Consider the following 17,185-nt stretch of genomic DNA (forward strand, 5'->3'; position numbering starts at 1 on the left):
TAAACTTTTGGTGGAGGCTGTGGTGGGATACAGACTTTCTCCAAAAAGTATGATGGAAAAATGCCTGGAAGCTGACATCCCTCCTTCTGCTTGCTTGTTGAACACAAACATTCAATTTTAAAGGAACTCACCAGCTGAATTAGTGTGTTGTGACTTATTTTGGAAACCCACAGAAACATGATCAAGATTTATCAAAGCTGTGATGGGTTATTGCTTTGCATCTGGTCTCTTGTGTACTCAGGGTCTCCTGCTCCTGCCCTCCCTCTTTCCCCTCCTCTGCTGAGAGTTGAGGTTTTGGTCCTCCAGCCAAAAACCATGTTATCCCAGAGCAGATGGAAATGATCTCTGGGATTCTGATAACAGAGCCCAGGGGCTGGGTAATTCCTGCTCTCTTGCAGGGGCAGATCTCAAGTAACAATGTCTGAATTTAGATTCTCTCTGTAAAATAGGCCTGATTTTTTTTTTCCCCCTGGCCTTCCTTTTCTGTTTCCTAGGACAGTGGTTCTGTGTTGCTGGTGCACCTGGAGCTTTTAGGGATTTTATTTTTTGGTTGCTGGGGTTTTTTTGAAGGGGGGTTGTGGGTTTTGTTTTGTTTGGGGTTTTTTTGATGCTTTGGAGCTGAATTCTTTTGGCAGAGAACATCAGAGGAGTTTGCACAGTGCTGTGCAAGGAGAGGTGCAAGAACCTGGGGGGTGGCTGGGCTAAGCTGAGGGAAAGGAGAAGCAGGAAGGCTTCAAATTTCTCAGTGTGTGGAATAAGTTTTAATAAGGTCATCAAGAAATCAAAATTAATTCTGAATGAGGCAAAAACTGCCATAGCAGAAACCATAAAATATTTCCTTGTAACCCTGTGTAGGATCCTTTAGTGTCCTGTGCATCCTGTAATGGCCCTGAGAAGGAGATTGCAAAGTGTGATGTGGGAGAGAGCTGTATCCTCCTCTGCCTTCAAGAGGAAATGGGAAAAGAAGCAAAATGGTTTTGCTCTTCTAACAGGAAGAAATAATGGTTTTCTAGGTGAGGTTTAATGCTCTCAGCAAATCTTTGCAGATTTTACATTACAGTCATTTCCTTGAGTCAGACTTCCCTGCTGCCTGGTAAGTAAACACAGAAAGCATAGATTATCAGTTAAGAGTATCGACAGCATTTCAAGTGCTATCAGAGAACATTTAATTCAGTTTAATTTTGTGATAAATCTCATGTTTAATCCTCTGGTTGCTCTGTAATCATGTCTCTATTGATCTTCTCTGAATGACTGCATGCAGTTTAATAAACTTTGCCATTAACCCAAGCTTTCGAAAAGAGGAGATTGATTCCAGTATCAAGTGTGATAGAACCAATAAGCACCTGCAAATCATTAAATGTGTCCATTATAAAATATTTGCATTAAGATCAAAGTGAAAGTGTAGAGGTGAATTTGCAGCTTATTAGAGAAAGAGTTTGCAATCGGAAAGTCTCAGCATGTCAGTCAAAATCAGCAGCAGTTTTCAACCTGGCTGATTCAAGCTGACACCTCCTTTCATTTCTTATTCCTCAAATCCCTCTTTCATCCTATTGAGCAACCTCCTTCTCTCGTTTCCCAGCCATAATTGTATCCCTTAATTTATTCCATCTTTTTCACCCCAGGCATTTGGTTTGTCCAGGGGTTTGAGGTCATTTTTGCCTCATAATAAAGCTGCAGACTTGGGTGTCTTTTTGAAGTGTTGGTTTGGGTTTTCTGTCCTGAACTCCTTTTTTAAGGAGGGTCCATGACACATGAGATGAAAAACTGGGGAGGGACCAGTTTTAACCCCTCTGAGTTAGGGCATGCAGGGAGCCAGTCAGGGAGGGAGGGAAGAACGGAGAAAGCAAGAACCACGTACACAGACCTGGCTGAGTGACAGCACTGAGGCTGCAGATGCTCATCTCTTCCCTTAAGGATGATGGAGGAGATACAGAAGACATTTCCCACCCTTCACATCAGCTGGGGGAGAATAAGGGAGGTGCAAGAAGCACCTGCTTGTCAGGAGGGAGGGAAGAGCAGGAACTCCCTGGCTGTGGCCTGGTGAAGATGAAGGGCTGCAGAGGCTTGGAAGAGGAGAGAGTGGCTTTGCTGTTGTTCCCAAATAAACAAATGGGCAGTGCCTTGTGGGGTGCAGCAGTTTATCCCTCCTGTTTGCTGGCCAGAAGGGACTGCCTTGCTGTGGGTCTGGGAGGAGGGAGATGTGCCCTGAGCCCCCCTCACCCTGCAGGACCTGTTTGCTCTCCAGGACCTGTTTGCTCTCCAGGACCTGTTTGCTCTCCAGGACCTGTTTGCTCTCCAGGACCTGTTTGTTCTCCAGGACCTGTTTGTTCTCCAGGACCTGTTTGTTCTCCAGGACCTGTTTGCTCTCCAGGACCTGTTTGCTCTCCAGGACCTGTTTGCTCTGCAGGACCTGTTTGCTCTCCAGGACCTGTTTGCTCTGCAGGACCTGTTTGTTCTCCAGGACCTGTTTGCTCTGCAGGACCTGTTTGCTCTCCATACCCTGGGTGTGCAGCCCTGTGCTTCCTGCAGGGCTGCTCCATTCCCCTCTTTGAGGATTTAGCACTGCCAAGCACAGATGGAACAGGATGTGGTTTCACCTCCATTTCACAGATGAGCTCTGCTGCATGGGAGGGCTGAAGGCCCAAATTCACGGAGCCATTTATTTCCTTTGGAAAACCAGTCAATGGGAATTAAATAGTTTTAGGTCCCTGAATACCTTCTTTGTGGTCCGGGGTTTAGCTGAGTGCTGCAGGTCACAGGGAGCTCCAGGGGAGATCAGGAATTCCCACATCCACCTCCAGTCCCCCACATTAATAACTTACCTTCCCAGTCCAGCCAGCTCTAATCCTGTGCCTGGCAGGGCATAAGTGGTGATAAGGTCAGACAGGAGAGATTTGGATCCCAGCCCCTAAAAGCAGCTTAGAAAACAAATCTTTCCTAGGAAAGGTTTCCTTCCCAGTGCAGACTGATTTCCTGCTTATGGTTCTTATTCCCCTCAACATATTCCATGGCTCTGGAGAGATGCATTGCAGAGCTTTATCTGTTCCTGCTCGAGGCAAGGTTTACAGAGAGACAGGAGCTGGGATCTTCCTGCAGCAGGAACGCTTCCGAGTTCAGTGGAGGCAGCCGCGTGTGATGGAGTGGGGTTTGACTCTAAGTGCTGCTGAAGTGATGTGATTCACAGCTTTTGTAACTCCTTGCAAGGTTGCTGCAGGCATTAGCAAAGCTCTTGATTTGAGATGTTCTGCTTTGGAACCAGATCCCCTGACTGTGCATCCCTACCAAGTTAAATCTGTAGCTTCTAGGTGGCTATAAACAAGAAATATTACAGTAATTGCTTTTTCAGCCACTAAATAGCCCTGAGTATTAGATGACACTTCAGTTTTAAAAGATCTATCTACAAAATATCTCGAATATTTGCAGAAGACATTATGTTTCCAGCCACAGCGTGACTGTGAAGGGAATTCTCTTGTTCTCTGGTGTATGAGGTGGCTTTGCAGGGTCTGTGCCCTGAGATAAAACGAGCAAGCAGCCATGTCTGCTTTTCCCTGTTCATTTATTCATGCTGTGTTCTGTGCCCATTGAGCTCTGGAGACCCTGTGTTCGACATACAAATGGAAGGGAGGATCTGTTTCACCTGCTAGGAACTGCTGCATGTACCTGGTGACTTTTTGGGTGACCCCACTCAGGATCAGGAGCATCCACTGAGCCCAGAGCTGAAGCCAGGGTATGATGCCTTCAGAGCAGTGCAGAAGCAGAGGTGGAAATGGTGGCATTTCCCCAGGGGGGAAATCTGGGCTCTGTGCTGGGCACAGGGTTTGTGCCTTTGCACAGGAACAGCAGAACTGTTCTGGTATTTATTTCCTCCTGTAGGTGAGTGAGATAGGAGCAACTCATGTCTACTTTGTAAGTGGTGCGAAGGACAAGGCAGTGATAAATCTTGTCTGTTATGCTAAGCTGTGCTTCTGAACTGCAGAGAGGGGGATTTGCCAGTGATCAGCACCGTACAAGAATGTAATCCCTCTGGTTTTTTGATCATCAAATTTATCTTCACTGTATCTGTTTCCTTGGGGAAGAATAAGCCAGCAAATGGAAAGGTTACATATTACTCTATTTCTTAAACTTCTGTCCTTTACTATTTTTTTTTCAGCCTGAATGTTAGAAAGTGGTTTCACTTGCAGATGGGAAGCTGAACCATTGTTTCTTTTTTTCCCCTCTAATTGCAAAAAGGTTCTGATCCTTTTCCTAATGAGGAATATTGCCAAGCTCACCTTAAGTGTTGCAGTCCTCAGGTGCTAGCTGAGCTCTCTTTCTCTCCTTATTTTATAATCACTGTTATTCCTCTTTAAGATCTCTCCTCATCAGCTTTTTTGGCTGTATGCCACATGCCAAAACAGTGGTAGAGTTAGGGAGCTCCTAGAGAACATAAAAGAAAATCCAGAGGAACACATGACAGTAGGAGCTTAGAAGACAGAAGAGCTCCTGTGTTGAAATAGTTTGAATTCTTGAGGTACAAGACGAAAAGAGTTGTTTTAAAATAGATTAACTTTTTCTTAAAGCTCAATAATTACAACCCGTTATTATGTGGAGATTTTTTGGTTGGCTGAAAAAATCTTCACGTTGGATTCCTCATGGATTGAGGAATAATCTGTGATTCATGACCCATAATCCACAGAAATTCTGTCCTTTCCTTTGCTCATTTCTGCGTTCTCTGTCCTGCTGCTTCGGCTGTGCAGAGGGATGCTCTGGTTTCCCTGCCTGTGTGGCAGGCTGCCTGTGGGATGCAGAAATTCATGGCATTTCCCTCTCCCTCCAGCAGTTCCCTCCTTGTTGTCACCTGCCTTGTCCCAGGGTGGTGTCTCTGTCTCAACTCCAGCTTTTCTCATCCAGCCTGGAGGCTGACAGGGCAGCAGAGCCAAGTGTGTCCCGGCTCAGTGCCTTTCTGTGGCTCCTCCTTTGTAGGGAGCATCCTGACACCTTTGGAATGCAATGGACTTTCCTGCTGCTGCAGCATCTTCCCGCAAGGCACGGAATGCAGAGGTGCTTCTCATTCCATTTTCAAACCATAATACATTTTTTATGACTGCTGAGTGCTGTGCTAATGAATGGTGCCGGTGTGAGGCTGAAGTCATTTGTTTCCTAGTGCAGGGACAGCAGGGATGAGAGCTGTCTAAGCCCACATGCATTTATTGTAACCCTGTGAAAAGGGGGATACCCTTTAAATGTAAAATTCATTAGCCCACTGACTCCTTGCCTGGGTCTGTGGCATGCCAACCCAAGTGCTGCTTGAATTATTCAGAGAACACAGTATGTGTGGAGGGTGGAGGAGCCCACAGCCAGCTTTGTGCCAGCAGCTCTTGCAGTGGAATTGTACTTCCCTCCAGTGAAATCTCCTGGAATGTGTGTTTTGATCAGTATATGCAAATCCTGTATAACTACAGATACAAATGTACAAAATTTTTATTTTTGGGAGAAAGTTTGAAATTTTAAAATATTTTTTTTTCCATTCTAAATGAGAAAAAAAGGTGAAAATTAAAGTGAAGAAAAAATCTGGGAGTTTTGGCGTAGAACTGAGGTGCAGAACTGAGCTCAATTATTTAGATATATTGAAATTTATATTATAAATTTATATTGTATTTGTGTTTCATATTATTCTATGTGGTTCTTGATCACTGTTCAGTTGGGTTCTCACCACCATAAACACCCCCTTTTCCAAGGATTCCTGTCCTTGCACGGAGGCAAGGACAGCTGTGGGAGATGCCAGTGTGTGCCCACAGCTGGATTTGCCCCTGCTCCACATCCAGGTGTGCTGGAGGTCACTGAGTGAGATCTGCAGCAAACACATCACCTTGGACTTTGCTGGCAACTTGTGTCAGGCTAGAAAAAATCTCTAGAGAAAACACAATGGGATTTTTAGGCTGGCAGAAGCTGGCTGGAGCCAGAGCTTCAGGATCTCTTGGCAGGAGCACACAGGCTTCTGGCTGAACCTGTCACAGCAGAATCAACTGTGTGTTCTTTGCCTTCCACAAAGCCAGGCAGCTTCAAGAAAAACATTTCCATGGCTCTGCAGTCGGGGCTGGCATTGCTCAGCACTTCCTCGGCACCCACTCCAGGGTGAGGTTTTTGCTAACTCAGGCTCCAGTGATTTCTTGACTGTTGTGCACAACTGTACCATGTTACAGCACAGCATTGGAGTGACCACACACATTCCTTGACTGTTGTGCACAACTGTACCATGTTACAGCACAGCATTGGAGTGACCACACACATTCCTTGACTGTTGTGCACAACTGTACCATGTTACAGCACAGCATTGGAGTGATGAAACGGAGAAGGGAGGGGGGAACAAGGCTGAGAATACTGTGTCATGTGTGAAAACCATGAAATGAATGAAGAGCAATCAATGGCTCTGATGCTGATCCTCGTGTGTGACACCAGCTTTTGCCAGCTGTACCAGTCTTAGATGTCCTCTACCTCCAGCTTGTATTTGTTATGTGGCATTGAGGGAGGCCATGGCACCACGTTATTTTAGAAACAGCTCTTCCCTGTATCCTTATAACAATGGTGCTCACTAAAGCCCAGTTTTTGGGAGTGCTCAGCACTCCTGGCAGCTGCTGGAGTTAATGAAGGCTGTGCTCCATTAGAGAAAGGTCTCATGGAGCCAGGTTCTCTGAAAAATCAAATCTCAGGTGTTTCCTAATGAATGCTTAAAATCAGCAGATGTTTCTGACCTGATCATGGCAGGACTGTTATTGCCACCTATAGAACAGGAATAGTGAAATACCTTTGGCAAAATAACTGTAAAACAGGCCATCTATTTGTTGAGCATCTATCTGATACTATCAGGAGGAGCTGTACAGAAAAGCCCTTGAGGAAATTAATCATTATGCATTTGGAGGAGGGTGTGAATGGAGTGTCAGTAAACAAGGACTAGGTCCACACCATGGACAAAAAAGAGCAAACAAAATCCTGAGTGGTTGCTCATTAGCTGAACACCTTCCATTCGGTGGAGGGAAATAAGAGCATGGGATCATGTAATTAAAGATTGTATCTTGGCATGCATGCACAAGAGGCCTGAATTGAGGTGGTGGCTGCAGCCTTAATCCTGGCCTTTCATAACTTCCCAGCCCTTGACTTTGTAACCTCAATAATGTTGCCTTCATGTATTTTTGTGTGTAATTTAAATCAGCAGGACCTGAAAAGGAGCCTTCTGTTTATCAATGCTATTGTTAATAAACGATTTTGGGATGAAAAACCAAAGCAATCTCTTTGCCACAGAGGTGCTTTCACACAACATATCTGGAGCAGACAGCAGCTTGCTCTGCTGTTGTTTTCCTTCCTCTGCACCCACCCCAGTGTCCCCAGCCCAGCTCTGCCTCTCATCCCCACTCTGTTGCACAAACACTTTTGCACAGCACTGAAGCACTTCGTTTGCAGATTCCAGAGAGATGCAGGAGGCAGTGGATTGCAACTTCACGGAATCAAAGCAAACAAAACAAGATTAAACACAGTTTTCTGTGGAGGTCCCGTGGCTTGAAGGAATTGCTGGGATTAGTAGATGAGCTAGTGCACCCTATATTGTTGACATCACACCTCTCTTCACCAGTCCCTTGTGTTTTAAAATACAATAGTGACACTGAGAATCCTTTTCTCTTTTGCACTGTGCTTTACAGCTGCCTTCCTTTTGCCCTGGTGTTATTTTAAGAGTGTTTGCAAATTTTTTCCCCTAGATAAGTTCTTCTAAGAAACTAGTTATTCCTCAGAATACATTTAACTATTTTATCTGGAGGTAAATTAATGGTTATTGTAAGCATCTCATTTTATTTTCTGATTTTGATTAGAGGGACGGGTCAGTGCATTATTTTCAGACCTTTGCATCTTGTTGTTTTTGCTGGAATTGAAACAGAAACATGAGAGAGGTGTTGAAGATTTGGGGCATTTTCATCCATCACCTGTAAAAATTCTCCAGTGTAATAGAAACACAGGAGTTGATGGGCACTGTCAAGATGTGATGGCAAATTTGGTACTCTCAGACTAGCAACGTTTCTGAGGGGTTTTGGTTCAGTTTGTGCAGCTGTTTGTGCAGGTTTGTGTTTGGTTTGTGTTTGGTTTGTGCAGGTTTGGGTTTGGTTTGGGTTCTGTTTGTGCAGGTTTGGGTTTGGTTTGGGTTTGGTTTGGGTTTGGTTTGGGTTTGGTTTGTGCAGGTTTTGGTTTGGGTTTGGTTTGGGTTTGGTTTGGGTTTGGTTTGTGCAGGTTTGGTTTGTGCAGGTTTGGGTTTGGTTTGTGCAGGTTTGTGTTTGGTTTGGGTTTGGTTTGTGCAGGTTTGGGTTTGGTTTGGGTTCTGTTTGTGCAGGTTTGGGTTTGGTTTGGGTTTGGTTTGTGTTTGGTTTGGGTTTGGTTTGTGCAGGTTTGGGTTTGGTTTGGGTTTGGTTTGTGTTTGGTTTGTGTTTGGTTTGGGTTTGGTTTGTGCAGGTTTGGGTTTGGTTTGTGCAGGTTTGGGTTTGGTTTGTGCAGGTTTGTGTTTGGTTTGGGTTTGGTTTGTGCAGGTTTGGGTTTGGTTTGTGCAGGTTTGGGTTTGGTTTGTGCAGGTTTGGGTTTGGTTTGGGTTTGGTTTGTGCAGGTTTGGGTTTGGTTTGTGCACGTTGCTGTCCTGGATTATTCCCAGATAATGATTCCCCCTGTGATCCCAGTGAGGTTGGGCAGGCCCTGGCACAGGCAGATCCTGCCCCTGGATCCCTGGCAGTGCCCAAGGCCAGGCTGGATGAGGTTTGGAGCACCTGGGACAGGGGAAGGTGTCCCTGCCATGGCAGGGGTGGCCCTGGATGGGTTTTGAGGTCCCTCCCAACCCAAACCCTCCTGGGATTCTGTGCTGGCCAAGCTGCAGATTTCTCTCAGCTGTACCCTGCAGACATCCTGATTTCCTGTAAGCCAGAGCTCTGTCCCAGTGCAGTGGGTGAATGTGGGGTTCTGGCTTTGCCATCGTGTTGTTTTGTGCTGTTCCCTTTGCTCCTCCTCACGGCCCATCCCTCGGAGCTGACAGGGGCTGGGGGTGGAACTGGGCAAGAATTTCAAATCGACTTTTGTAGCTACTGAAAGTGTATTTTCTTTTCCCTTAATTGGCTTCTTCCTTCTGCACTAATGTTCTGGATGAAAAGTGAATTGTTTGTACCTTGAAAGGCTCCAGAAGTGCCTTTCTCACCGTTCTGTTTGACAGGGATGACTGGATGTCTGAATAGTGAACGGGGCAGACTGGCAGCTTCAAGCTTGATTTTCTAAATACTTGTGTTTAAAGTGGAGCATTACACTGACATTTCATGACTATTTGACGTTTTTTTAAAAAAAAAAGTCTAATTTCTTTATACTTTATTCTTGGAGTGAAGGGTAAATTGTTGGGCTCTGATATAAACCTGTAGAAGACTTTAGCAAGAGCCTGAGGAGGAAATAATTAGAATATAGTTGTAGACTGTTGCAATTGTAATTTGGTTTAACTAGCACTGCAGTGTAAACTGCTCCTGTTTCTAAAAATCAGTTTTTAAAAGTTGTATTTTACTTAGGTCACATTAGTGCAAATTCAGAAAATAAGTTTTTACAACTCTGGAATTGTAATGCTAATCCACAAGGATGGTTTGGAAAGGTCAAGGCTTGAAATCCCTGAGCAGCACCTGAAATGTTCATCCTGAGGAATTTCTGCAGTGCATTTGCTCCACACTTGCATTTACAGTGTTGTTTTTCATCCAGCACTCCCATAGACTAATCCTGGAATAAGGAGTGGGACAGAATTATTCACATAGTAGTTTTTAAGTTGTTGTCAGAGGCAGGGGCAGGAGGGAAGGCAGTGGAGGACTGGCTCTGGGGTGGGGTTCATGGGGATGATGAGTGTACCCCACAAAGCTCTGCTCTCCTGCCCCACTGAGGGTTTGATTTTTCATCAATGACTCATCATTTATGTAGCAAGAAGATGGACTTTGCTGAAATAAATCAGGCACAGCTCCCTGAAAGACCTGATGAGAATGCAGGGTGTCCTTGAAGCCTCCTACCTTGAGAAATGGTCTGATGGAGCCAGGGGCTGCTTCTCCTGGCCTGGGCTGAAGCTGTGGGTGCTGCCTGGAGCCTGGAGCGGTGCCACTTCCCTCCCTGCCAGGGCACCTGCAGCAGGGTCAGCCTGATTAATGTGCCCAACAGAAATAAAACAAATGGAAAATTTTTTAGTTTATACGGTACACTCATAAATATTAATGTACTTTTGTATGGAATTGCATGCAATTACATATTTATACATTTAAGTCACCTTCCTGATACACTTAAGGCACTTTACAGATGAAAGATATCTCTGAAAGAGATGGTTTTAAACTGTGCCTAATATGTTTGTAGGATTTACTTAATAATGTGTGGGCTTGTATGCTGGCAGGAGAGGAGAAAAACCTCCATTAGAGACTGAAAGTGTTCCAGGGCTCTGCTGCTCAGGCTGAATCCACTCCATGGGTAGCTGCTGAAAAATATGTCTCGACATGAAATATTACTACATCTCCTTATCTATGTAGATAAGGTCTGTGCAGTCCTGTCACCTTAGAGTAATTACAGCTTATTACTCTAATCATGATGATGCCTGAAGTCTGTAATTAAGATTGTGCTGGCTAATGTACTAGCACACGGCGTGGTACAGCTATTGTCCTATCTAAACAAGGGAAAGATAAAAATGGGGTGAGGGAGAAAGGGCAGCAAGTGGGGAAGTGATTTATGCTTGGTTCCCAGCCAAGCACTGTCTCCACAGAGCCCAGGGGCTCCATGGGGCAGAATCTGAGACAATCCCAGGCAGTTTGCACCCTCAGACACGAGGAGAACACCCTGGGAGAACTCTATTCAAGCTACTTTTAATGCATCTTGTCCGCCTACGCCTAAGTTTTATTCTTTCATCATGTCCTCTTGCATGTCCTCATCTAGTCTGCAGATGAAGAATTTGACACAAATTTCTGTGTACATATCTATTTCCAGGCCAAGTTGTGTCTCTTGAAATGCATGAGAGGTCCCTCAGAAAGGGTTTGATCCCCAGCACTCTGTCATTTTCCCCACAGTGGTGTCAGCTGGTGAAAAGCAGACAGCTCTTCTGCAGGAACAGGGCTGTCTGAACACCAATCCTTATGGTGTTTTATCTGTTTAATCTTTAACCCACCCACCAAATGGGGTTTAAGGCCTCTTTCTCAAGTTACACACATCTGGAGCTCCTTGGCCTCTCTCTGCTTGTGAGCAGAAGAGGAACATTCTGTAATTTTGAACATTCCTGCCAATCCTCCTGCCTTGGAAGGTGCCTTTCCATCCAGGTTGGGGAAGGCTTTGTGGATTTGGTGCCACTCATCTTGGCCACGGGTGTGTGAGCAGATTCCTTCCTCCCAATTCCTCTGAGCTCCACGTTCTTTAGGTGTCTCTGACAACTTGTGGAGCTTCATGGTGTTGTTTGGAACATGAGCTCTGAGGAATGCTCCACCAGGCACATCCACAGGGATCTGCTGAGGCTGACCCATCTCACACCCCCTTAAAGCTGACAGGAACAAGCTTTTTCTTGATGGAAGTGCCTGGCCCCATTAGACATTTTCTAAGCTTCTGGAAGCCTGCCACTGTTTCATTTGGACCACTCACAGCTGGGGGAAGGAAAATCTCACAAAAGCTATTTAGTCATTAGAAGAATTTTTTCTCTCCCCACCCCAGAAAGTTTCCCCTTTGTTCTCTCCTTCAGCCTTTCACATTTAGAGTGAATCCTCTTGAATAGCATTTGAATCTACAGACATGAGTTCTGTGTTTTAACAGAAGTCTTTGCTGGTATAATATTCTACTCATAAAACACTGGATTTTTATTTTTTTTTATGCTGACCTAAGAAAAAGAATTGTTAGCAGCATGATAGCCATCCTAAGTTATAAATCAGTTCTAAGAGAAAATATCTTCTGTTTTATAACCTGTCCTTGCCATCCAGGAGGTCCAGGTGTGTTTGTGGATGCTGTAGTTTCATGAAGCTGTTGATGGGAAGCACTGGTGAAATGGTTACTGCACCTGAGAATTTGCCTTCCTGCATTTATGGCATGCAGCTAAACCTAAAACCTTCCTGGGAAGGGAGGCAGAAGGAGTGCTGGGAAAAGGGGTTGTTCCTGCTTTTAATTTCCTTGGGCAGCTCCATAGGATCCCGCTGCTTGTGCACAAGGAGATCCCAAAGCAGTTTAGGAAGATGAGTGCTACTCCTGAGCTCTTCTTCAGCAGAGCCAGGGAGGTACCAGGGAGCAAACACAGGGGGTTCTTAAATTACTAATCCTGTGTTGTAGCTAAGGATGCTCAAATTCTCTTTCATGAGGCTGGATAAGGCTCCTAACATTCTGGATATGAATAACACTGTGAAGAAAAGCCCAGGGTATCTCTTGTGGTGTCCTAGGTGAAGAAAATATAGGAAAAAAAAAGTCTTATAGTTTCTGTTCAATGGTCCCATCTTTAATGCCTATAAAATGGTTCCCTTTGCTAAATATCAAATTTGAACAATGACTGTCTTCAGTATAATTAATCATCCCACTGGTTTCAGTTATGAATTTTGTGAAGCTCTCGTGTTTTAGAGAGTCATTTAGGAAGCAGTCTTTAATTAAAGCCAAACTGCTTTTTTGCCTTTAGGCATGCTTTTTTTGCATTAAAAGGTGCCATAATACGAATTAAACTCCCCTGAGCCTCAGTCTTCACATGACACAGGGACCAACAGCCCTTCCTGCCATCAGTTCTGATATTAAGTGACTATAAACAACAGCTGAAAGGCTCACAGGATTACCCAGCACTTTATGGTGGGCATGGAAGCTTCTGGCCCAAGCAGGCACGTTAGCAGAGGGTACTGAAAGCAGGACCCTGCTTCTGGAACTTCTCCTCACAGGGCAGCACCAGAGCCCAGCGTGGGCAGTTCTGGGAGTAGACGTGACTCAGCACCTTGCATTTACTGGATGCAGAATCTGCACTGTGTTTAACATCTTCTCAATAGCTTCTCTCTCCTAACGAATTCTCCTCTTCCTCTGCCTTTAAATCTGTGCTGTTGAAAAAGATTCATCTCAAGTAACGTTTATCTGAAGTGAAAATAGGAGTTCTGTGTGTTGCAGGTTATTTTTAAGAAAACAGCTGTGGGCTAAGTGACAAAACTCGCATTTGTGTTACAAGAGTGGAGTATTTCTTTATAGACAGACATTGATTCTGGGGGTTAAAGGGTCAGTGACAAAGTTTTCAAATACAAGCTGCTTTTTTCGTGCACTTTTCACCCCTCTCCCTGAGATCTGGAAACCTACTGCTTAAATCAGGCTGGAGGGAAGCGTGCCCTGAAGTCAATGGAGATTCATTTGCCCTAATTGGATTTAGGTCAGCTCGTGCCTCGGCTTCTCAAATACAAGAAATAATAGGAATAAATATTGAAAATTCAAGCATTGTTTAAATCAAAGCAGATTGTTATTTTAAGCATTATAAACAAATGGTGTCTTCTAAATGTGTGCTCTCTTGATACATGAGGTGCTTAGGAGAACTGAGGTTGCCTGTATGAGGTCTCAAGGGGGATGTGTCTCCTTCCATGCACCCAATTTTATTTAGCATTTAGCTGTCTTTTGATTAAGGGGACATCAGTGAAGAGTGGGTTTGTTCCTTTTCTTGTGACTGCAGAGTGCTTTGCTGGTCACCTGGAACCAAACCAGAGCTGTAGAGTTTGACCACTGTGTTTTCTCCAAAAACACCAAAACCAGAGTTTGACCACTGTGTTTTCTCCTCCCTTTGCAGAAGGACATAGCTCTGAAACCTCAGGAACGTGTGGAGAAGCGACAGAATCCTCTAGCCAAGAAGAAACGGGAAGCACTTACCAATGGGCTGTCATATCTTCCAAAAAAGAACAGACTCCACCACCACCAGTACAGCTCCGACCGGGAAAATGACCGAAACCTGTGCCAGCACCTTGGGAAAAGGAAGAAGTTACCAAAGGGCCTCAGACAGGTGGGAGACAAGTTTCCTGCTGCGGGGAGGGAGGGCTCTGCCCGTTGGCTCATGGTATGTAGAAGCCAATTTCTCATTTTGTGGGATCGCTTATTTTAATGCTTTTGTATTTGTTTTGTTGTTGGGCGCGACGTGGTGCAGTGTCCTACCAATGGCAGAGGTGGATTGAGAGGGAGAGCAAGTGGTGATTAATGAATGTTTAAAGGTGGGAAGAGCTTTCCACAGGCTGGCTGTGAGACTGTCAGGGCAAACAAATGGGGTCTGTCTGTGATTGTGAGGTCAACTTTGTCCTATAAAGACCTTCTTGTCTTCAGGCTTTGTACACAGAAGAGTCCTCTGAACATCCAGGGTGAGGTGAGGCAGTTGTGAGAAGGGCAGCTGTTAATCAAGACAAAGCTCTAAGACTGATGAGAGTGTGAGGAGCTCATTTGTGAGGTGTCAGTGGTGCTGGTGTCTGCTCCCCTGGGTTACTGATCACCTGCCCTAAGCAAGAACTTCCCAACAGTGGTGGAAGTGAGCAGGCAACATCCAGGATTGCAAAGCTTGAGGCTGAAAACGTTGGATTTGTCTTCATGACTGTGCAGTGTTGTGTTTGTGGTGTATTTTAAAGATGAGAGCGTGACAAGTGTGATTTCTGTGATGCTGATAATAGTACATAGTAGTAGTGACTAGGTCAGCTTTTGCCTGTATTTGAGTGATATTAGTGACTCTTGAAGCAAAATTTAAACGTTTAATGGAGATAGTTGATATTCATGGAATCAGTTTTCATTCTTGTTTAGTGTAAACCAAACCTTGCTTTGCAGAGAAACTTGTAGCAAATAGTGAGAATTCACTGCTTCTCATTTTGTGAGTTAAGGGAGATGGAAGGAACATTGAGGATGACAAGTATGCTGAGTTGTATTCAATTTTGATATGCAGAGTTAGAGAAGCTGGGAAGAAATAGGTTTTCATGATGATTTTGAAGCCTGTATGTTAAGCTGTATATAGGAATATAGTAAGAAATTATACAGTACTTTAGCAGAGCAAAGAAATTGTAAAATGCCTGTTCCACACTGTTAAAGGTGTTTCTTCTGATTTAATTTTCCTTGGTATTTCAAAGGAACGTGGGGAAAACTCTTTGGGATAGTTGATGCAATTATTCCATTATCAGTAGATATTGCTGTGACTGTTTCCTGTGGTCTGTGTTCAGTTTTGGTGTGGCAGATGTGTCTGCTTTGGGCAGCAGAACTGACTCTGTGCACTGAGAGCTCTGCCAGTGAGCCCCAATGTCAGGTGGAACCTTCCTGCCCAGAATTTCATCTGTGAAGGAAATTGGCCTCCCTGCTGACGGAGATTATTTGTGAGACTGTGTTTTTGGGAATGAATATGCATTGGCTTGGAAGGTATTGAGTTGACAAATGCCATGGAAAATGCTTTTCCTTTGAGCTGATAAATCCGAGTACTCTGCCTAATTCCTAAGGCATAAGAGTGAGAGGAAATAAAGTATTTGCTCAATATGAATGTGATATTTATGATACCAAACATTTGGTGGGGGTAGAGCTCCTCAGATAAGAACATTTGAGTCTTATGAACAGTGTAGGTGCCGACAAACCCATACAGCTTTGGCACTTAACATGGAAAAAAGATGTCATGGAAAAGACTGCAAAGTTCTTTGGAAAGACATGCTCACCACCTATAGAAAGAGTTTTGGGTAAGCATTTTCTGACCTCTTTCAAGACAAATGGTGAAGAGCACAAAAGAAGGAGGAGATTGATAAGTTCTGAGCATGTTTGTTTTTTTTATGATCATGTTACACCTTTCCTCCTCAAGTGACTCATGCACACCTTGGGTTGCTCTCCCCACCCAGGTCCATCCCACTGAATCCCTGGGCTCCTGGAGGGGAAGCAGATTTGCTTGTCAGCCTTCTCAGAGAGCAGTGAGCCAAGAACTGGGGCCACTGTGGTGTGTGTGTGACACAACAGGAGTGTCTGGAGCCACTTAAAGTTCAGGAGGCTTCTGTATGCGTACAGTGTCCTCCCTACATTAGGGCTTTATATTTGATACATAAACAATTTATCCTGCCTCTCCTGTCCCTGGGGGAATGGGGAATTGTCACCTGTGATTACTGGAACTGGATTGCAGGATGCAGTCTCAGAGCTGTCACTTGCATTCCTGTGCTCTCCAAAGACCTTGGCTGCAGTCTGTCCTCGCTGGGAAACGTTTCATACCTGGAGATCTCGTTCATGGCTTTTCCAGCGGCTGACAGTCCTGCTGGATATGCTTTCCTGTGAAATCTCTTATCTGCTGGAAGTAACTCTCACTGCAGGATTTAGGGTATGAAGTTCCCTTGTCAAACAGATTTAGTTGAAGTCAGCTATTGAAAGCATTGCTAATTAGTTTTCAGAGAAAATCCTTGCAGTATTCATGCAGGTATTTATCCAGCTCTGCTGAAATGCCTACAGGTTTATTGAAATCCAGAAAATGTGAAACTGTAGGTTAATTAAGGCTCATATTTTACTAGCGAGAAGACTTTTGAACTCTGCTTTGTGAGCTTTTATAAATGTACTTATTAAATGCCTCGAGGAAATTTTAGTTGGCGTTAAGCAAACATAAGACTCATCAGAATATTTCTCCAGCGTTTTAAATTTAATTTCCTTTACGTTAATTGGTGATGGCATGTTTTTATATGCTTTCTGTAAAAATCATTTGGAAATCTTAAAGTGAACATTTTTAAACTAGTAAAAGGGTGGCAAACATTTTTAAATGGGTTTTAATGAGATTTTATTCCTCGAGGTCTGAGCACATACCAGGAAACAATGAGCTTTCAGGGCAGAAGGAGGGTTGAGAGTATTTTGATAATGAGGGAAAGGATCATTTCTCTTTGTTCAGTGGGTGTGTGATTTGGAAAGAGCAGAAGACACTGACTTTTGCTACCTCCACCATTTCCTTCACTGTTTTTCATCTGCTGGGAGGTTCTTGCATCTTCATGCAGAAGAGGATCATCTCTGGATGTGCTTCTAAACCAGCAGAGTGTGTGTTGGGCACGGGGTGCCTTGTCTGGCTGAGGTGTGTGTGAGGTGTGTGGCTGCTGGGCTCTGCCTTCACCACCTGAGTCCAGAAATGCTTCCAGAATATCAAATCCCAACCCCAGATACTGCAGGAGTGCAGGGAAGGAGACAAATGGTAATAAATAGGAGGCGGATGATAAATAGAGGGAAG

At 44.4% G+C, this 17,185-nt stretch overlaps 1 protein-coding gene across 6 annotated transcripts in view; it reads left to right on the plus strand.

The window, feature by feature from the left end:
• The window catches only part of AUTS2 (activator of transcription and developmental regulator AUTS2), a 663,646-nt gene that overhangs the window by 158,558 nt on the left and 487,903 nt on the right, over nt 1-17,185 (plus strand). For 5 of the 6 annotated variants that reach the window (XM_088066213.1, XM_088066215.1, XM_088066214.1 and 2 more), the window contains exon 2: nt 13,778-13,987. In XM_088066213.1, coding sequence (XP_087922339.1) covers nt 13,778-13,987 — 210 coding nt within the window. Of the gene's footprint in view, nt 1-13,777; nt 14,042-17,185 lie in introns of all 6 variants that reach the window. The other variant, XM_088066212.1, reaches the window with a different exon arrangement.

Source organism: Pseudopodoces humilis, chromosome 23 (assembly GCF_049639895.1).
Source record: "Pseudopodoces humilis isolate 2021_Gansu_Grassland_sample_001 chromosome 23, ASM4963989v1, whole genome shotgun sequence".
Classification (NCBI taxonomy): Eukaryota; Metazoa; Chordata; class Aves; order Passeriformes; family Paridae; genus Pseudopodoces; species Pseudopodoces humilis.